Source organism: Aethalodelphis obliquidens, unplaced genomic scaffold (assembly GCF_003676395.1).
Source record: "Aethalodelphis obliquidens isolate GAN/ISIS:26980383/991018 unplaced genomic scaffold, ASM367639v1 scaffold51, whole genome shotgun sequence".
Taxonomy (NCBI): Eukaryota; Metazoa; Chordata; class Mammalia; order Artiodactyla; family Delphinidae; genus Aethalodelphis; species Aethalodelphis obliquidens.
In genome coordinates, this window is record NW_020837995.1 from 11,198,396 (window position 1) to 11,219,883 (window position 21,488).

The window sequence follows — 21,488 nt, forward strand, 5'->3', positions numbered from 1 at the left end:
GTTCTGTCATTCCTTATGTGAGGGTGGTTTTTGTCGTCCCATTTCCTTTGACCTCAACATCAGGATTAAAACCTAGGGTAGTCTCTGTGCTCCTTTCTTCCTGTGTCCTGGTTTGTTCTAGGGTTCTGGGCTTCTTAAATCCCTGTACCCAGGGCTGAATTCCTTATTTTCCTTTTTATCTCCAAGGGCAGAGCCAAGTAAGTCTTCAGTCCCTGTTGGTCTTTCCCTGCCCCCATCTCCACCATGAGAGCCAGGAAGGAGCTGGTGCCGCACTGTCTGCTGGTTCCTGAGCTGCTGACTTGGGAGTCAGGCTCTTGAGCTGGGGTGAAGACGTAACGGTAGCTCCAGCGTGTCAGATACTCTGCCCAGGGCATTAGGGTGTGTATGGCCACTTTTTTCAAGTCAGACATACTACTGACTTTAGCCTAAAGGGAGGTAACTACCCATTATGTCCTTGAGGTATTTGTTGGGCTGGACAGCTCCTGTGAGTCAAGACTAGGGGTACAATTTGAAGGGAACCCCAGTTTGTTAAAAGTACCTAGACTGGATATTTGTTATCTGGCAATACTGATGCCATGACAGTGTCACCTGAAGATAAGAGGAGGCTGGGGGTCCTGGGTTGGGGACCAACAGAATGGTGCCAGTAGCAGCCCCAGATAGAGGAGTACACGGGCCTAGCATGAGGCAACCTTGACCCAGAAGGTAGTCCAGCTGCCCGTGGTGAAAGTCTTTTCCAGTTCTGCTCCCTCATAGCTGTGGAACTAAAGTGTCTGGTTAGAGAATCTGGAGGGCCATGACTTTTAGATCTGTCCTACCACCCCACCGAAGAGTATGGTATATGGTAGACCCATGTGTGTGTCCTCAGAACTCGGGACTGGCCTTGAATTGCTCTTTCCCTAAAACAACTAGGTTTTCAGAAGAGTGTCCCAGGTCCGCCTCCATCCTACCTGAACCAGTTGGTGAGGGTAACCATGACATAGAGTGATGCAAGGAAGAAGACGAAGTGGAAGGCAGAATAGCTATAGGAAAGCTGCTGGGCTTGCACTGGAGGAGCTGGAGCGGTCTCTTGGTTAGCTGGCCTGTCAGCCCCACCTGTTTGCCCTGGAGAGAGGAAAGGACTGCTGGCAGCAGTGCTGCTGAAACACCTCTTCCCTCCTCCCCCATCTTTTGTGAAGGCACTTGAGGGCTCTTTGGCACTCTGCAGAAATCTACACTTACGGATCCTCACTTGACACTCACCTTCCTCTGGCTGCACTGTTTCAGGGCAGCAGAAACAGAGTGAGGGCTTTTGTAAAACAAAAGGCAGCATGTTTTGGAATGACTTTAGAAAGAATGTCTGGGTAACAGTATAGGAAACTACTCTTCTTTGAAAAGATTGGTGTGGTGTAAAAAGTGGAGGCACACCTGGGTTCAAATTCTAGCTTCAGTATATAACTGGCTATGGGAACTTTGGTAAGATGTTTAACCTTCTGTGCCTCAATTTCTCCATTTGTAAAATGGAGCAAATACCTACCTCACAGGGTTGTTGTGAGGATTAAATTAAATGAGATTATGTATGTAAAGTATCTAGCACAGTGCTTAGCACATTGTGGGTACTCAATAAAAGGTAATAGCAGCTAGAATCTGAGCATTCTGGGTAGAGGTTGATAGGATGTGTGTGTGTCTGTGACTATGTGTGAGGGGGGAGGGGTATTGGGGATATTGTACTCTCCAGCCTCACCTGGACCTCACAGCTGTAAACCTTGACAGTCCACAAGGGCCCAAATACCTCAGCAAGGTAGGAAGCCTCATTGCTGAGAAGAAAGAGATGGTTCTCAAGCTGGTCCAGTCAGATAGCAGGATTGCCTGAGGGCATTTACTGCTAGCTGGTTGGTCCATATTAGTAACTCTTAGGAGGGTACTGTGCTCCTGGAGCCCTTTTCCGCCAAAGATTTAGAAGTCTTTTCATGTGAGGGCCTTGAAGTCTTTATACATTTAAAAATTCTCAAGTCATTTCCCCTACCCCCTTCATCTCATACAGATCATCTGACAAGTGCTATTCTTAGAAGTTGTTTTTGTTCATGGGGAGCTTTCCTCTTATCTTGCTCTAAAGTTTAAATAAACCGTGGTCCCAGACAGTCTCCTGACCATCGTTCCCTGTCCTGAGCATCCTCCCTTCTCTCACGCCTTTCCCTTGACACCTTTATGCACCAAGCAAAAAGCACACAAGCATACATGATGCCAGCACTCAACACTGCCAGAGAAGTATCTGGTGTTTGGGGTTCCATTTTACTCAGGCCAGGCAGGCAGAGTGATTCTGTCCTTGAAGGATTACTGAGAAGGGGCAACAGAAGAGAAAGGTGGTAAGAACAAATAGGTATTTGGCAGGAGCAAAAAAGGTTTTAGCATGGGGAAATCCATGTCCTGTCCTTACCACTCTCTGGAGGATGGCTGGATAGCGCAGAGAATGTCAGCTACGTGATATAGCAGCTGTTGACAGAGGCTTGTAGAAGGCCAGAGTGGAGCTGCTCTGGGGAGAATGGGAATCCTTGCTTTAGCCTACAGGTTAGTAATTTCCTTTACTTCTACCCTCACTTGTACTTCTGTCCCCCCACCCTTTGGGGGAAGCAGAGAATTGACTGAGGGAGGGAGGCTAATGAAATTGCTATACCAAAGGTCCCCAAAATCTGGAATGTTGCAAGGCATGTATCCACTGAGGCGGATGCAGGGAGCGATGGAGAGGAAGGAGAGGAGACCACAGCAACAAACATGCAGACTAAGCAGCATCTTGTTGAGCAGGCAGCCATCTGGGTGTGTGTAGTAGTGGAACAGGAGCACAGCTGCTAAACCTGCCATGCTATAGAATCCTAGGGTGGTCAGCAGCACAGCTAGGAACCAGCGGCAGTCTTGGGCTGCACCTGTTTGCCTAGGGGTGGGAGGTGGGCAATGGCTTGGCGCTCCAACTCTTCTTTTTACCCATTATCAACTATTTCCCCTCTTCCAAAAGACTGGTGAGACTTACCCATCCCACCTGGCCCACAGTCATTTCACATTCCTGAGTTTTTCGATACTGCTTAGTGGTAAGCTCTGGGACCATCAACCTGTCATGTCCTTTGCCCCACCCAACTGGGTCTAGTAATGTCAGACTTCCCAGGAAGCCTTTAGGGTTATGTCCTCCTTACCAGTTCTTGTTCCAGGAACGGGCAAAGGCTGTAAAAAGCACCAACTGCAGCAGGATGAATGTGAAGCCTCTACAGATGCCAATGTAACGCCAGGCTGCAAGTGAGGCACCAGTGGGGAAATGTAGCTGATCATATCATTACTCCTGGTCCTCTTCCTACCCTCTTTTTTTCTTAGAAAATATTTTAGCTTACTTCCGCTGATCAGGATGAGATGGAAGGTACCTGGGAAGAGATACTCATCAGGCATGCAGAAGGCAACAGCACAGAGACCTAGCAGGAACAGCAGCTTGAGGAGCCAGAAGCTGGTTAAGAGGGAAAGAGAAAACCAGAAGAAAAGGCAAAGGAGAGTGAACAGTGCCAGTGGAGGAAGGCAAAGGAGAAAGCCAGAACTATAGGAAGGGAGAGACGAGACAACTAAGTATAGGAAGGGAGGAACCAGTCCCATGTGAGAGGGGCTGGAGATGGGCCCATCACAGCCCATTCCAAATTCTGACTTTCAGATACCTAAATAAAAACACCTGGACAATGTTTTAGAGTTGACAAAAGATTTGCATATAGTAACCCCACTGTTATCTCCATTTCAGAAACTAGAATGTCAAAGAGGATAAGTGTGTGGCTTGTTGTCACACAGCAGGTATAGTGGAAGCAGGGACTTAAACCTGTTTTCTGTCTTTTTACAGTGCTATTACTTCATCTTGGAATTTCCTTTACTCAGCTTATTTCTACTTCCCTCCTCATCCCCTCCCCACCCAAAGAAGACACACACACCTCTTATGCAGCTGTGCTCTCAGGCTGGTGGGGGAGTGGAGGTTGACAAACAGCACAGCCTGCAGCAGGCGAAAGGTGGCAGTTCCTGTACATACTCGGTATACAGCCCCAGAGCCGCTGAGCACTGGGCAGTGAGAGTGGCCAAACAGATGGGCACACAGCCCTGAGGGCATCTGGATCTGGAGGGAAGGTACATGTGAGAAATGGCTGGGCAAGTCATCATGCATAGAGAAGTACCTTCTTCTTATGGGTATGTCCACTCATTTGTCCCCTTCCCCCAACCTGAATCTCTTGTTTATCTCAGGGTTTCTCCTTTTATCCTGTCCTGCTGCACCCCAACCTCCTCCCACTTACCCCGTGTGCCTTGCCCCAGACTCTTTGCACTACCATCCTTGACAGCAGGAGGCAGCAGACTGCTGAGGTCCCCACATGGAGGAGGATGTAGAACAGGCGGCTACAAGGAGACTCCGTGAGAGGGGGTCACCTAGAATGGCAGCAGCAGGTACAGGGAGCAGGCCCACAGCAGAGCACCTGAGGGGAGAGCAGATGCAGGGCAGCAAGGTGCAGATTTGCTGAGGAAAGGCTTACATTAATGTACATGTGAGGTTAACCCAAGAGGCTGAATTCCAAAATTTCCCCCTCCCTTCTCTTCTCTCCTTTCACTCAGGAATTCTCAGACTGTCTGGTTCCAAGCTATTTAGGATTGCCTTCCACTGACATCAAGTAGAGCTTTCATCATAAGAGCTTAACTGCAGGCTTGAGCAGAACTTTCTAAAAGCCTAAGTCACATCTGGCCTCTAATCTTTCCCAGGATCTAAATATCCGGTACTGGGTACATGGGAGGAGAGGTTTAATGATCAGTAGTCTTAGAGGCAAAGAAGCAGAAGGGCCTCACAAGTGAAAGGAAGGCCTATCATCTTTATCAGCTCCCATGGGTTTTCCTCCCCAGCTTCAGCCACCATTCCCTTCCATTTTTTCAGATAGCGCTTGCTCCAGTACCCTCTCACCTGATAGAAGGGAAGACTCACTGTGACACTGCTGACTCCACTGCGTTGCTGTGCCAGGCGGAGGGAGGTGCTGGAGCTTGTGACCGCCTTTGCACCCACCATCCTTATCCCAGGGATTAGGCCCAGGTCCACCAGATAGAAGGAAGATGAGAAAGTAGTAGCTTTCTTTTGTCCTCAGCCCATTGGACTCCTGCTGTGCCGGGGCTGGTCACCCAGTTTCAGACAGAATGGGTAGGGACATCAGGAAGAGAACACCGACCTTCAGGATGTGGTAAATGCAAACGTCCCTGTGAAACTACTTTCTCCCCAGGGTCCTTGGGCCACTCAGTCTGTTCTCCCCAGATTAGGGAGTAGTTTGCATATCTGGCTTGTAGATTAGCATTCTTAATTGGTTTAGGATTAGACGTCATCCATCTTGAACAGAATTCCTTGGGGTGTGTGGGCTGGACCTAGGTGAAGAGAAGGGAAGGATAGGAAGGCCTGGAGTGGTGACGGGTTAGGTCTGGGACACGGCCTGGCAGAAAGCAACACTAGAAGCCCGAAAGGAAGTCTGAAAGGCGTACTGGTTTCCTCGCTGAAGTTCTAGAACCAGAGCACCAAAGAAGGTGTGGCCCACGGCCGGTCCCGCCTCCTCCTCTCCCGGCGGAAGTTGCGAGGCAGTTACCGGAAGTCTTCCTGAGGCGGGGCCGGGCCTCTGGCGCGGCGTGGTGGGATCGACATGGCGACAGAGGGGGACGTGGAGCTAGAGTTGGAGACTGAGACCAGCGGCCCGGAGCGGCCTCCAGAGAAGCCACGGAAACATGACAGTGGGGCGGCGGACCTGGAGCGAGTCACCGACTATGCTGAAGAGAAGGAGATCCAGAGTTCCAATCTGGAGACGGTGAGGTTGGCCGGGAGCCTGTCTGGGAGGGATGAGAGCAGAAGGGGCTTGGGAGGCTGAAACTGGAAGCCCAGCTCCAGGATGGGTCTCCATCTCCATGGTGGGAGGAGGCAAGAAGGAAACTGAACCGTCGTTGGAGCCCGCCGCTTGCGAAAAGTAACTTGATGGAGATTGGGTTTAAAATGGGTCTCAGGTGCACAGAGTTGAATTAAACGTAGGTCCCGGTTCCTGGTACGCTCGTCATCGTGAATACACACCTCACCCGCTTGTTACCGGTATTTTAGATTATTAGGAATTGTGGGTAAGCAGAGCAGTAACTAGATCTTTCTTTCCCGTAGGCCATGTCCGTGATTGGGGATAGACGGTCCCGGGAGCAGAAAGCCAAACAGGAGCGGTAAGTCGTTTTACCTACGGGCCCCTCTCATTCCCCCAGACAAAAAAAGCCATCGTTAGGCCTTTGTACCTTGTACTGTTCTTCAACTGTATCACCCATTTCTGCAGATCTAAGATTTACAACTTTACTCTTGTTGGTGGAAGGAAAGGCCTCCTGGCAACACCTGCTGCCTGCTGTAAATATTCCAGGGGATGGGATGGGACGTTAGGTGAGAGGGTGGGAGTCGTTTTGTATTTTCAGTCAACAGTGTTTATCAAGTCATTTATTTGTAAGGCACAGCTGGAAAAATCCTTTCTGGGAGTTTATGATGGAGGTAAAGAATGAGGACTAAGTACATGAATATTTGCAGGGAGAAGGAACTGGCCAAAGTCACTATCAAGAAGGAAGATCTGGAGCTGATAGTGAGTAGTAATGTCTAACTAGTGTATGGGTGGGGGCGGTTTCTTTGTCAAATTTGGGTTGTTTCCCCAAACAAGTAGAGTCCTCATGTTTTGCTGGCACATTAATGCCCGGGAGGAGACTTAGGTAAAATCATTGATCCTTTTCCTGCAGATGACAGAGATGGAGATCTCGCGAGCAGCAGCAGAACGGAGCTTGAGGGAACACATGGGCAACGTGGTAGAGGCTCTTATTGCCCTAACCAACTGATTAGTGTTTTCTCAGACCTACCCACTGGATTAACTTATTTCAATAAAGATGTCTTTTTTTTTCCAAGTTGCAGTTTTATCATTTTGGATCAAGTGCAATGTATATCATATTGTATTTTATTGTGGGAAATTTACATGTTGGAGTATAACCCTTAATGAACCTATGTGAAGGATCAGTGTAGAAGAGTGCCTCATGTTCAGATGCAGATGCTATGTGGCAGATCAGGCTCATTCATATGACTAGTTCTCAACAGCATTCAAGGTACACTTAGAGTCTCAGCAAAGTGTACTGTATTCCATGGCATGTGTCTCTAGGGTAGCTTATGAACAGCTGAAAGGCCAGTACATGCCTAGGAACCACTGTATATAGTTTTAAGTCACCAATCCAGTTCATAAGCCACTGTGAGTTAGAATTTAGGTACTGAGGTGGGAACATGGTAACTACAATAGAAGTTATCAAAGATTATGTCTTATATAGAATTTATGAAAGATTTTGATTTAATATTTTCTGAACCACAACACTTACACCTTGGATTCCATTTTCTAACCTGGAGAGAAAGCAATTTTACTTTAAAAGTTGATCAAATTTTTGATCACCAACTCACCCTTGCTGAGCTTGTTTCCTCAACTATAAAATGATACATAGATCTGATAGGTTGTTATAAGAATTCATGAGCAGGTGAATGTAGCTCTCACTCTCATTTTGGCTCTAGGATAATTCTCAGATTGTATCTCCTTCTGGCACATACAAGTGACATATTCATCTCTGTTTATTACCTCACAGTAATTATTTGCACTCGTATTTTTATTCTAGGACATTTAAGGATTTATGAGTGATTCTTCTAGTGGGGCATTTAAAGATTGTGAAAAGACCTTGTCTGTCTCATTTTCTAAAATGAGATATTTATTTTTGGCTGAGTTGGGTCTTCGTTGCTGTACGTGGGCTTTCCCTAGTTGTGGTGAGCGGGGCTACTCTTGGTTGCAATGCACGGGGTTCTCATTGCAGGGGCTTCTCTTGTGGAGCATGGGCTCTACGTGCATGGGCTTCAGTAGTTGCAGCATGTGGGCTCAGTAGCTGTGGCTCTCGGGCTCTAGAGCGCAGGCTCAGTAGTTGTGGCACACGGGCTTAGTTGCTCCGCAGCATGTGGGATCATCCTGGACCAGAACTCGAATCCGTGTCCCCTGCATTGGCAGGCGGATTCTTTTTTTTTTTGCGGTACGCAGGCCTCTCACTGTTGTGGCCTCTCCCGTTGTGGAGCACAGGCTCCGGACGCACAGGCTCAGCGGCCATGGCTCACGGGCCCAGCCGCTCCGTGGCATGTGGGATCTTCCCAGACTGGGGCACGAACCCGTGTCCCCTGCATCAGCAGGCGGACTCTCAACCACTGTGCCATCAGGGAGGCCCTGCAGGCGGATTCTTAACCACTGTGCCACCAGGGAAGTCCCCCCTCTTCTCATTTTTTAATGCAATTTAGAGATAGTCTTCCCACTGGTTAAATGTCATTCCTTATAACCCCTGGGACTCCTAATGCTCTGCCACATGCACGGTGGTCATGTGGTAAATATTAAATGGAAAAAATTAAATTTAACTCTGCCAGTGACGTCTAACATGTTGTCGCTACATTGCAACTCAGAGCACTATGCCCTCGATATATGAGCTGGGCAAGAAGATACCAGTATGCTACATGGATTCCTCATTTCATGTGTCCTGTTTTGTTCTATATACAGCTACAGTTTAGACAGCAAGGACAACCACGTACACATTTGCTCATGGAATAAATCTATGTGCCACTTACAATACAGCCTGTCTAGCATCTGTGCTGGTTTCTGAGATCAAAGGAGATGATTAAAATGTGAAACATAATTTGCCTGATAATTCCTTGCTGTCTTTTATTTTAGTTAATAGGTAGATACTTGTCAGCCTGCACATTTTATTTCTGGTATGCTAAAAAACCTCTTGGTGTATGATTCTTTTATTTCTTGACACACACACACACACATATAAATGGATCAAAAAGTAATGTTCATCTAGAAAAATTTACCCCAAAAATGCAAAACAGGTTTCAATGAGCTTAGATTTCCTGTACGGTAGAAGTAATATTGTCCGCTTACATGCCCATCCATTTTTCTAACCCAAGCTAAGGGCTGGAAAAAGAAACCTGGAACAGTCCCAAGTGAATATGGGAAGCCAGAGCAATAATGAAGTTGAAGATTTCTCAGAAATAGTCCTAAGTGGGGAGCCTCTAATCCTACCTGGACAGTGCTTTTCTGCAGGTTTCTCAGCATGAGTCCAAACCTCACAAAGCACGTCAAAGACTAGGTTTGCCCAGTGTCACAAGTATGGCAGTAGGCTCAGCAGGCTGGATATAGGGGCCATGTAAATAGTAGTAAAAACAATCAAGGACCAGATGCTGAGATTTCCCCTTGTGTCCCATAGTTGGAAGAATAAGTTAAGTAGTTTTCCGCTTCTTGGCAGATGGCCGCTCAAATACATCTCGTACCCCAGCTGCCTTTTGTTTAAAGAACTTTGTGTTCTGGGCACTCTCTTGGCCCCATGCTGAGTCAAAGGAGGTGGTGTCTTGATCCACGAGGTGGGTGTACTTGGTACGACCAGAGCGTCCAAAGTTCTTGACCTGTTAGGACAGATGATGAGTTATACCACCAGACATATCATGTCACAGCCCTCAATACGTTACTTTTCTCTCTCATGTCATTAAGGTACCCCATACCTGCATGACTTTGGGAAGAATGGTTTTGTTGAAATGATCCTCCAGGGTAGGTGCGCTGAAATCTCTCTTGTATACTTCTTCATCCTCATCCTGTAGAAAAGAGTCTTATCAATCTTGTGGTTTTATTTCTCATATATTCAAACTACATTGTTTTTTAGGGATCATTTTTTAAAACCATTTAACTTTATTATTTTAATTAATTTTTTTTGGCCATGCTGTGCTGCATGCGGGATCTTAGTTCCCTGACCAGGGATCGAACCCATGCCCCCTGCAGTGGAAGCGCAGAGTCGTAACCACTGGACCACCAGGGAAGTCCCTCAAACTACAAATTTTTTAAATTTTACAACAAGGGATAAAAAGAAAGCAGAGGGTATTGAACCTATTGAACCAAGAGCTTACATCTAGTTGAGGAGATGATAATCTTTTTTTCCCTTGTGTTGTCTTTTTCCTTCCTAAGTATAGACATTTCCTGAAGGTTGGCTGTATTCTTCTCTGCACTCAACATGTTCATTCACTCACATGATTTCAACTTCATACAGGCCTCTCAAATCTCCAATCCTGATTCTTCTACTGCCCAATACACATCTTAGCTTGGGTATTCTGGGATTTCAAACTCACATCTAAAGTGAAAACTGTATCCCTAACCTTTCCAAATCAGCCTCTTCCTGACTTAACTTCTGTTAATAGGACCAACATTCTCTCAATTACCTAGATTCTCATTACCTGGGTTATTATAGTTTTTCCCTGCAATCAATCTTACACATTTCATGGGATTAATGTTTCTAGAACACAACTCTCATTATACCTCTGTCCTGCTCAAAAACCTTCAATGGTTCTCTACTTTATTAAATAAGCACAGTTCCTCTGTGTACTAGTCAAGGCCAAATGCTGTGTAGCCTTAATCTACTCCTTTGCCTTTACAGATGATACTTTTTGCCTCCATTTCTTGTTCCTTTACATGGAATGTCTTCCTACCCCCCTGAATGTCAGGAAGTCTATACATCTTAATTTTTTTAAAAAAAGATTTATTTATTTATTTGGCTGCACTGGGTCTTAGTTGCGGCACGTGGGATCTTCCTTGCAGCGTGTGGGATCCTTAGTTGCGGCATGCAGGATCTTTTTTTTCTTTTAGTTGGAGCATGAGGGATCTAGTTCCCTGACCAGGGCTCAAACCTGAGCCCCCTGCATTGGGAGCGTGGAGCCTTAGCCACTGGACCACCAGGGAAGTTCCAGGAAGTCTATATATCTTAAATGTCACCTCCTTGATGTTACCCTTTTCAATCTTCTACCACATATAACACCTCTCTCTTCAGAAGTCCCTTAGTACTTTCACTGTTCCTTATGTTACAATAGATATTTGCCTTAGCTCTATTATTAGATTGTAAGCCTTCTGAGGGCAAGGATTATATAACCTGTAGCTGTGCTTAACAGTAGTACCCTTCATACAGTAAATGCTCAAAAGGTTTACTTAATGAACTGTATAAAATAACTATAGAGAATAGTTTCAAATCAACATATAAGTAAGACTATAATGTTATGATACAGATCATAAACATATGTGCTGAAAGAATTAAAATAGTACCATTTTAGTTAAGGAAAGTTTCATGGAAGAGCTGAGTCCTTTAACCAAACATACTTTTGGAGTAATCTTTTTCCCTTCAGCTATATAAAGGCCAATTTAAAGGTAGGACAATTAAACAGTTTTCATGAAACCAACTTTTCTCCTTGTTAGAGTCTGAGAGTCCCTCATTTAATCTCAGAAGCCATTTCAACTTCACTCTCCTTGTCCAGATGAGAAGAGTTGATATTTGAGTATGTGCACCAAAAGACTCACATAAACCTCTCCTTATGTGTCACAGTCAGCAATGCACTGCTTCCTTAAGGAGCTTGATTATTAAAGCTGCTGAAATGCTTAAGCAATGATATTTTATGACTTTGAAGCAGTATAAGAAGTAATTCATAATCTCCACTGACTCATATCTTGAAAACCACATGGGCTGGAAAACTACACAATAAGCAAACATTTCCTGCTGAGCAGATAGACTGAAACCGATTATGGAGGGAGAGGAGTAAGGAATCCTTCAGTGAAGTTTTAAAATTTTTCTACAGTGAAAGGCAGGAATTAGCTGCAGTAGGGATATTTAAGTTTTGCTATACAGCATTTGAAAAAGCTAGTCTAGTTTTTGATAAAAACTTCTTTAACATCAGGAAATAGTTTGACAAACCACATGCTATTAGAGTAATAAATGTAACCAATTCTCCCATTCCCTTTCCTGCTATCTCTCTATTAAGGAATTATCACTAGTGCTAACCCAAATAATTTGGAAGAAGTCCTTTTCACTTTATACAGGGTTAACAGACTGATATTTTGACTTTGGTTTTTATATGAAGAAAAAAGATGATGGCATTACACATAATGGTTAGATAATTAACAATTTTTTTGGTTAGACTTAGTCACTTTCTGTCAGCTCAGAATGAAGTAAATTAAACTTACGCCACCCAAACATGAGTTAATGTAAAGCTCTTTGCAGAGCCTGGTTTTCTCATAACCAAAATTTCTCACTCAGCTATGGATAATGATATCTAAGTGATTTGGGGAACCCAAACAGTCTAGTATCTATATAGATCACTATTTCAGTTCCTCAATTCTTCTATTACATCATTTCCTCCTTCTGAGAGCTGGGGCCAAAAGAGAACAGTTGCTGCTACATCTAAAATCCTGTTGCCAATGCTTTCCTCTATTTGGTGCTGTATTCTTCAGAGGCAAAAAGCAAATGAGAAAGCTGACCACTGGCAAGTGGAAGTAACATCCCAGGACCAGGGAAATGGGGAGTTATTCCTACTGCCCCATTTTCCCATTCTCTTTTCACTTCTTACCATGAAGAAGGCACCCCGGTGATAATACTTCTGTAAGAACTTATATTTGCCCTTAACAGCTTTGTTGGTAATGACTTTGCCATTTGCCCGAAGCTCAGCTCGCCTCTCTTCCTCAGTCAGGTTTCGCATGCGTTCAATTTCTGCTTTCTCCTTTTCAAGCCTGTCCAGAGAACAAAACTATTTATTAGTATCATTTTAGCTTCAGAAAGACCCAGTTATCTGAATATGACACAGTCCCAGCTCCTTTCAACCATCATTCATCTTCATCAATTCTAGTTATTACCTGTTAGGAATCAAGATCGGGAGCTCAATAAATAAGAGGGTGACATAGTCTTCATTATGCTTGCAAGACCAGGTTTTGCAAACTTTTGAAAGTTGATTCTAGCCTTTCTGAGGTTTAGACATACTACCACTGCTTGATTTTATAACATTACTAATTTCCCTTCCCTAAAAAGCCTTCTTAGTTAAAAAAAAAATCAAGAATTTAAAATGACTCTGGGGGCTTCCCTGGTGGCGCAGTGGTTAAGAATCTGCCTGCCAATGCAGGGGACACGGGCTCGAGCCCTGGTCCGGGAAGATACCATATGCCGCGGAGCAGCTAAGCTCGTGTGCCACAACTACTGAAGCCTGGGTGCCTAGAGCCCGTGCTCTGCAACAAAAAAAGCCATTGCAATGAGAAGCCCATGCACCGCAACAAAGAGTAGCCCCCGCTTGCCACCAACTAGAGAAAGCCCATGTGCAGCAACGAAAACCCAACACAGCCAAAAATAAATAAATAAATAAATTTATATGTTAAAAAACAAATAACTCTGTATAAGAGTTTACTGGTATTTCTTTAGTAATGTGCTTATATGTCACAAACCAAGGATCACCCTCATTAATTAAACTGCATGACTTTAACCCTTTTTTTGGGGTGGAGAGTCATAGATCCCTTTTCTTTAAAAAATGCAAATAAACACAAAATTTTTCATACAATGTTAAAGGGTACATGGACTCCTTGACGCCCAGGATAAAAACCTTAGAAACTGCAGGCTGAGGACAGAGTCTTCTATTGAGGATTATAATCTGGGATTACCCTCTCTCATTCCTATCAATTTTTAGGAATGGGTGATGCAGCTCAGAAATGATTCTGCTCTAACACAGTGATTGTGGTAGATTATTTAAATACCACAAATTCTTCCCCTCACAGTATGCATGTCCCTTTGCAGAAATGATATGTGAGTTCAAAAGACCTTGCCAGCTTCCACCTTTGCCCTCTTAGAATGCTGCCCTGAGACCATTATGTAAGGAAACTAGTCTAGCCTACTCAAGAAGTGAGGCATCGTAACTGACAGAGCCAACTACCAGACACATGAGTGAAGCCCAGTCAATCTTCCAGCTGGACGCAACTGCGTAAGAGAACCCAGGTGAAATTACCAGAGGAACTGCATAGCCAACCTCCAAAATTATGAGAAATAATTGTTTCAAGTCACTTACTTTTGGGTTGGGTTGTTATGCAACAACAGATAACTGATTACAGTGAGTAACTTGTGTGTGTCTACTAGGAAACTACTAAAGGGAGTATCAGCTGGCAGTCTATTGTGGAGAAACATGGACAAAATGTGTTTCTTTTTCCTGATTTTATTGTAAAAGCCACATTCCAATGTATGGGGAACCCACCCAGTTGCAGGAACCCTAAAGGAAGCTAGAATGGAACTCACAGTAGGTGTGGAGCCTCAGAGCTACCCTACTAGGAACCTGTCCCACCAGTGGTATTTAACTCTAGGCCCATCCTATTACTCACGCTTCTCGATCTTCTCTGTCCCTCTTGATTCTCTTTAGCTCCCGAACTTTCCACGCCTCATATTCCTCCTCATCATTTTCATCGTCAGTATTGAGCGCATCCAGTGCAGCCAGGGACCGCTTGTTCTCCTCCAGCTCTTTCTTGGTCTCTTCTTCTACAATCTGGATAGGGAGAACAGTTCAACTGTTGGACTTCCTTATTCTCCTCAGACAGACCTAAGCACACAACTCCTTGCATTCAATCCTCACAGCTACCTCCAGTACCTTGAGTGTGTACTTGCGCCTCTCTTCAGCCATGCGTTTGGCCTCCTGTTCCAGCTCCTTCTGTTTCAATGCTTCAGCCTCACGTTCCTGAACCGTTACCCGGTCCTTCCTGCAGCACAGAGGTCCTGTTAATTACCCAAAGCCCTTAGAGTGGAGGTCTCTGTTCCCCTAAATTAAGTCCCATCCAAACCAGACAAAGCCCAACAATCTCTGGCTCTATTATTTGCAAAGAGCCCAAAATGGGAGTCATTCTTGGTTTTCAGAGCATCAAAATTCCATTCATCTTTGAGAATTGCCTGAATAGCAAGAAATCTGCTGGACTCTAGGATTTCTAGCCATTAGGAAAGGAATAGGAATTTGCTCTTCAAGCTTGATTTTGTGTTTAAAAGAATATAACACCTTGGCAGGTATGTTTTCTTTAAGTGGAAAAGAAGATGTGAAAACAAACTCAGTCTCCCTGCTAACAAGATATTCCTCAGCAAATACCCTGCCGAGTTGGGGCACTGGGCAGAAGACTTTTCCTTGGTGCTTACATTTCAGAAGAGCAGGAGAGGGAAAAGAGGCTTCCATCTTCAGACCTGGAAAGCAGTAATTATTTCCAGGATTCAGGCCTGGTTTGTGAGATACTTACTTCCGAATGAAAACTGGCTTAAGGCGAGGCTCCATCTCATCTTCACTGTCTGTGTACTCTTCATACTCAGACTCTGATTCTGACTCCTCCCCAGAACGTCCCTCATCTTCTACCTCCATGACTTCCAGCTCTTCATTTTTTCTCTCCTGCGCTCGTTGACGCATCATGCCACGGCGCCGTTCTATTTCCTGTCAAGTTACATGTCCAAGCCAGTCAGCTAATTGGCCTGTGCTCTGAGATGTCTTTTTATTTTAACCTCATCAAGCTCAACAAATTCCGATATGAGTAAATGCAACTTAGTACCATTCTATTTCTTTTTTTTTTAACATCTTTATTACAGTATAATTGATTTACAATGATGTGTTAGTTTCTGCTTTATAACAAAGTGAATTAGTTATACATATGTCCCCATATCTCTTCCCTCTTGCATCTCCCTCCCTCCCACCATCCCTATCCCACCCCTCTAAGTGGTCACAAAGCACCGAGCTGATCTCCCTGTGCTACGCGGCTGCTTCCCACTAGCTACCTATTTTATGTTTAGTACCATTCTATTTCAATCCTATCCCCAATAAGCAGGGAACACTGGATCAGACTTCTGCCAAAAGCAGATATCTTGCGCCTTTAAGGCCTCATCAAAGGAGCACAAGCCCTAACTTTTTCTTGTATCCAGAAAGAACTTCCCACTTTCCGAAATTATACCTCATCATCAATCTCTTCCTCTTCTTCTTCACTGCTATCTTCTCGTTCCATGCGCCAAGCATCTCCTTCCACTTCGGAGTCACTTTCTCCAACCACTTCAGGTTCCACTATTTTCCGATGTCGAGCCAATCTGAAAGACAGTGTCCAAGTGTAACACCAACCTCACAAAAACGAAGAGGCATCAACCACATTTCCTTAGTCACAGAGCACCTGGACGTTATGTTTGCTTTTATTAGTACTGAGGTCTTGAGATGAGGAAACTGAGGGGCAGATTAAAGAAACTAACTCAAAGTGTTAGAACAAATAGTCAAGTTGGACCCAAAACATTACATGTATGCTGAGGCACCCTGGAGCACTGCAACAAACGTAGATGGGTGCACTGGGATATATTTTAAAGCTCAAGGTAGTTCACAATTTCAACAGTAGATCACACTATGTTTCCTTTCAATGATATATCTTAGTAAAACTGGGATTTTTGGGCTGCTGTGATAAAAAGCAAGTACTGCATGAAGTCAATATGCAACAGGAAATGAGTGACAGTGCCAATGTGACTCTAAGGTTTGAGAAGTTGTCAGTGCTCAAGAGACACGCAAACCCCAGTAGTAAGTAACTGTGGTTATGTAAAAACGAAATAAAAATGTTTTTTCTTTTATACATATTATATTTTTCAAGTGGCTAAGTTGCTAGGACAGAAATATTTATTAAATCATTTGGATCTAACTACTTAATAAAATAAACAGAATTGTTTGGGCCCAGGGCTCTGTGAAAAAACTCCTTTAGACAATGTGAACTGTGAAAATTTGGGGCCTCTGGCCTCCTCTGTCTCAGTCAATACACAATACACAAAACCCCTCATTGGGAGGCTCCCTTTTCGACATCAGTCCTTTTTTCCTACTTCATCAGTGTCATTTCTCCTCACTGGCCTTTAGAATAAATGCATGGATAAAATCAAATTTCTCAAATTTTATAAAACATCTTTGTGCTAAAAAGACTCCTCAACAAACCAACCAATGGTCTGTGTTTTCCATCACCTTAATGAGTTATTTTCCTAACCCCACTGTGCCTGTTTGCTCACTTGTAAAAATGGGGATAACAGTACCTACCTCATAAGGTTATTACGTGGATTACAAGAATTAGTAAATGTAATATACCTGGAACAGTGCCTGGCACATAGTAAGTACTATTCAAGTATTAGCTATTACTGCTGTTCTTCCTATTAATTAACCTGTAGGGGTTCAGGTCCAGGGAAACATAACCCTAGTCATTACCTCTCCTCCACATCTTCACTAATACGGTTCTGCAAACGCCGTAGCCGAGGGTCGCTAGATGAATCCTCCTCCTGTTCCTCAGGCTCTGCTTCTTGTTCTTTGGCTTTCTTAATGAACTGAAACTCTTCATCCTCCTCATCTGAGGACTCCATAGGGGCATAGTCTGGCCTCTTTCCCGACACATAACGTTTTACCTTCACTTTTTCCATCGAAATCTCACCTGGGTGAGAAAAATAACTTATGTTTCAGTAGCCTCTTTCCCAATGTCCTTCAACCCTTGGCCTTTCCAGGTAGAGCCCTGTATTCCTGGCAAACCAGAGTCCAAGCAGGAGAAGAAGAGAGCCATTACCCAACCATCTATTCATCTAATGCTGTTTTCCTACAAAGGCCAAGTCATGCGAAGGCATTCTTGTGAACACCAACACTAATGATAATGAGGCTTAGCTTGGGTACAATGAAGTGGAGGAAGGCGGGCAGTGAAACAATAGAAAAAGTCCCCCCAAATAGGGAGACTACCTCCAACACAAATTCATGCTATTCCACCTCAACTATGTGCTTAAGCGAATTATTTGTAATAGTGCCCAGCACACAGTAAGGATGACTTAAGTGGGAATATAAAATTAAAATACTGTTCATTCTTTTAGTTTGAGACTTTTCTGTGGCAGCTTTTATAAATTACCATATAACGCAATCTTCTGATCTTTATTTCTACCTTCTTTTCTTTTAGCTTATGTGCTATCAAACCTGCAAGAGTAGATTATCTGTCTTTTACAAATACCAACAATTCCAGTGAACAGAAAATCAGTGAAAACTAACCAACATATTTTATAAGAAGAATATAACCCTGATAACCAAACTGTACAATTCAAGGGAAAATTTTAGGTGGATTTCACTTATGAACATATACAAAAATACTAAATAACATAATAGCAAATGTATTCAGGCAATATAAAAACTAACCAAAAAACCCCTCTAAGCTATAGTGACATAACAGGATTTAGCCAAGGACTACAAGCATGGCTTAACCTTAGAAAATTAACAGGGAAAAAAGTAATGTACTATTTAAAGTTTATATATTTATGGGACTTCCCTGGTGGTCCAGTGGTAAAGAATCCACCTTCCAATGCAGGGGACGCGGGTTCAATCCCTGATTGGGGAACTGAGATCCCACATGCCACAGGGCAACTAAGCCCACACACCACAACTACTGAGCTCGCGTGCCTCAACGAGAGAGCCCACATTTCGCAACTAAGACCCGACGCAGCCAAAAAAATAAATAAAATTAAAAAATTAAAAAAATAAATATTAAAAAAAGAATGAGAGGGCTTCCCTGGTGGCGCAGTGGTTGAGAGTCCGCCTGCCGATGCAGGGGACACGGGTTCGTGCCCCGGTCTGGGATGATCCCACATGCCGCGGAGCGGCTGGGCCCGTGAGCCATGGCCACTGAGCCTGCGCGTCCGGAGCCTGTGCTCCGCAACGGAAGAGGCCACAACAGTGAGAGGCCCGCGTACCGGAAAAAAAACCCAAACAATGAGAAATCACAACAAAATAAAAAAAAATAAAGTTTATACATTTAAAGTGACATAATCTAACAATAGATACAGCAAACATTATATTTAATGATAAAACATTAGAGGCATTCCTTTAAAAAACAGTGGGCATCACTAGGTTGTCCCTATCATATCTTCTAATCAACGTTATATTATGGTTTTAATTAGAGCAATAAGAAAAGGAGATAAAAGGTAAGAACTGAAAAGGAAGAAACTGCCACAATTTACAGACTATATGATTACTTATGTAGAAAATACAAGATAACCGACAGATAAGCTAAAAAAAATTCAAGAAGAATGCTGGATAAACGTTAGATAAAAATAAATGTGCCTGTACATTGGCTACCTATAATTAGATAATACAGTTAAAAAATACTATTTACAATAGCAACTAATCTGTAAGATACTAAGGAATAAATCAACAAATGATGTAGGCCTTTAGGAGGAAAAATATATAATTGTATTTAAAGATATAAAAGATCAAAATAAACGGAGAAATATATCATGTTCAAGGATGAGAAGTTGGCAACTGTGCCTGAGTTGATCGATAAATGTGTGATCTATAATTTTAATGCAATTTCATTAAAAGCTGTTCTCAGGCGATTTTAAAATCATATGGAAGAACAGGAGGTCAAAAAGAGCCAAGACAATTGTGAAGAACAAGGTGAGGTAAAAGACTTTAACAGACACCTCAGCAAAGAAGATATAAAGATGGCAAATAAGCATGTGAAAAGATGTTCCACATTATATGTCGTCAGGGAAATGCAAATTAAAAAAAAAATGAGATACCACTACACACATATTAGGCTGGCTAAGATCCAGAGTTCTGACAATACCAAATGCTGGTGAGAATGTGGAGCAACAGGAACTCTAATTTACTGCTGGTGGGAACGCAAAATGGCACAACCACTTTGGAAGATAGTTTGATGGTTTCCTACAAAACTAAGCATACTCTTACCGTATGATTCAGCAATCATACTCCTTGGTATTTACCCAAAGGAGTTGAAAACTTATGTCCACACAAAAACCTGCACATGGATATTTACTGCAGCTTTGTTCATAACTGCAAAAACTTGTAAGCAACCAAGATGTCCTTTACTAGGTGAATGGGTAAATAGATCGTGGCACATCCAGATGATGGAATATTACTCAGCAATTAAAAAAAAAAAAGAGCTATCAAGCCATGAAAAGATACGAAGTAACCTTAAATGCATAGTAAAAATACTGTGTGATACCATAATGATGGATAAATGTCCCTACACATTTGTCCAAATCTACAGAATGTACAACACCAGAGTGAACCTTAATGTAAACTACCGACTTTGGGTGATAATGATGTGTCAATGTAGGTTCACCCTACCCTAGAGAAATTCTTACACAAGTGCACTAAAGAGACATGTTTAAGCACTGTTTGTAACAGGAGAAAAAGTAACAAAACAACACTGTCCCTCAACAGGGAGCAAACTGTGGTTTAATTATATAATGGAACTCATAAATAGTTAAAATGAATGAATAAGATCTTCATGTATTCAAAGAATACTTCTCAAAAAACATGTTGAGTCAAAAAAAAAAAAAGCAGGTTGCACAAGAATAGGTACCGTATATTTTTAAAAAAGAATTGACATTAGTTTTCAAATACTTTACTTAAAAAACTCTAACTTTCAGTCTGACTTCCCAAACAGGTACAGTTTTCCTTCATCCATCTGCACCCATCCTTTAAAGATCAAGTTAAATACCCCAATCTGAAGAGATTATTCCTTCTCTGCCCTCCCTAAGCACTTCGTTTGTATCACCTATGTGACAGGTATTATAGGTGCAAAAGACCATACAGCTGGTTAGAATGTGCCTCTTTTTGCATGTCTCACATCTAGTAGACTATGAGTTTCTTACACCACTGTCTTACACCATTTTGTATTCAATTTAACAAATACAGGCACTGCGTTGGTTGAAGGGATAAAAAGTTTAATAAGACAGAGTTCCTGTCTCAAGGAGGTTATGAGCTTATGATGCAGTAGAGGGAAATTGACATGTAATTAACAACGACAAGAGTTATAGAAGCATCAAAAACAGACTATGGATAACAAAAGAGGGATTGTATCCCACACAACCCCTTGCAAACAGCAGGCATTCACTATATTTATTAGTCTAACTTATTGGTGGAGGCCAAGGCAACAGGGTGCTTGCTGTAGGAGAGAGCACACAGGCTCTAGTAACAGGATGGGACGGAAGTAGCTTTTGTTTCCCCTAAGCAACGCGACTGGATGCGAGTTTGATAGGGAAAGTCGAAGAAATAGGGGGCAAGATCGTAAGGGTCGCTGGGGTTGAGGTGGTGGGCCCGGGGTAGGTTTGGAATATGCTGGGGAAAGAGGTAAGATCCGACTGGAAAGCCGCTCAGCACAGTACCTTTCTCATTGCGAACCGGGACGGCCCCAGCCGTCGACTGAATGGGCGGCTGTTTCATGAGTGAGCTTGGGACCGACATGTTGACGGCAGCGGCAGTGACTCCCCAAACTTGACTGATTCCAAACTGAACAGAACAGAACAACGTCAACGAACAGAAAAAAACCTCTTCCACTAAGGCCACTGTACACTGCTGCGCCACTGATAGAGACACCACTTCCGGCTGAGCTAGAAAAACCGGAAATATGCGACCAGAGGATTGTGGGATTGTGGAGGACGTCTGGGCGCCTACGGCTAGAACGTCGAGTCTGTTACTGCGCATGTTCATAGGCCGCCCTGGCCTCCTCAGTCTCGCAGTATTTGGACGCACTTTCTGGCGGGAAGTTGCTTCCGCTGGGCTTTGCTGTTGAGACCCTGCGGCGAGGAAAGGC

General features: G+C 43.5%; 3 protein-coding genes across 4 annotated transcripts; 1 reads left to right on the forward strand and 2 right to left on the reverse strand.

Annotated features, from left to right (window-relative positions):
- Positions 1-538: 538 nt before the first annotated feature.
- SERINC4 (serine incorporator 4) lies at positions 539-5,162 on the reverse strand. The gene is given in 15 exon segments (XM_027083643.1): positions 539-568; positions 570-753; positions 948-1,101; positions 1,240-1,285; positions 1,467-1,469; positions 1,721-1,793; positions 2,191-2,290; positions 2,293-2,313; positions 2,414-2,509; positions 2,694-2,905; positions 3,162-3,255; positions 3,384-3,463; positions 3,930-4,108; positions 4,284-4,460; positions 4,937-5,162. Coding segments are annotated over 15 exon segments (1,551 nt in total). The 5' UTR covers positions 5,039-5,162.
- MFAP1 (microfibril associated protein 1) lies at positions 3,919-21,320 on the reverse strand. Of its 2 annotated transcripts, XR_003428214.1 has the most exons (10): positions 21,061-21,314; positions 17,108-17,327; positions 15,840-15,969; positions 15,141-15,328; positions 14,510-14,618; positions 14,247-14,407; positions 12,464-12,623; positions 9,587-9,676; positions 8,843-9,490; positions 3,919-3,929 (listed from the first exon to the last, which is right to left on the reverse strand). XR_003428214.1 is itself a non-coding variant. In XM_027084146.1 (9 exons), exons 1-9 carry the CDS (start codon positions 21,137-21,139, stop codon positions 9,308-9,310), a joined length of 1,320 nt encoding a protein of 439 aa, XP_026939947.1. In that variant the 5' UTR covers positions 21,140-21,320; the 3' UTR covers positions 8,769-9,307. The 2 variants fall into 2 exon arrangements, 1 of the variants encoding a protein (XP_026939947.1); XM_027084146.1 differs by lacking the exon at positions 3,919-3,929 and having other exon boundaries at positions 8,769-9,490; positions 21,061-21,320.
- Positions 5,162-6,924, forward strand: HYPK (huntingtin interacting protein K). Its single transcript, XM_027084151.1, has 4 exons — positions 5,162-5,816; positions 6,155-6,210; positions 6,560-6,611; positions 6,763-6,924. The coding sequence occupies exons 1-4, from the start codon at positions 5,655-5,657 to the stop codon at positions 6,856-6,858; spliced, it is 366 nt and encodes a 121-aa protein (XP_026939952.1). The 5' UTR covers positions 5,162-5,654; the 3' UTR covers positions 6,859-6,924.
- Positions 21,321-21,488: the final 168 nt, after the last annotated feature.

Bases quoted from the DNA above. Each gene is read 5' to 3' on its own strand.
- MFAP1 (XM_027084146.1), bottom strand. From the start codon at position 21,139: ATGTCGGTCCCAAGCTCACTCATGAAACAGCCGCCCATTCAGTCGACG. The intron at 15,970-17,107 runs GTAATGACTAGG...ACTGTCTTTCAG, and splicing joins AGTGAAGATGTGGAGGAGAG to ATTGGCTCGACATCGGAAAA. The intron at 12,624-14,246 runs GTGAGTAATAGG...TTCTCTGGACAG, and splicing joins GACAGAGAAGATCGAGAAGC to GCTTGAAAAGGAGAAAGCAG.
- HYPK (XM_027084151.1), top strand. From the start codon at position 5,655: ATGGCGACAGAGGGGGACGTGGAGCTAGAGTTGGAGACTGAGACCAGC. The intron at 6,211-6,559 runs GTAAGTCGTTTT...GAATATTTGCAG, and splicing joins CAGAAAGCCAAACAGGAGCG to GGAGAAGGAACTGGCCAAAG. The intron at 6,612-6,762 runs GTGAGTAGTAAT...CTTTTCCTGCAG, and splicing joins AGGAAGATCTGGAGCTGATA to ATGACAGAGATGGAGATCTC.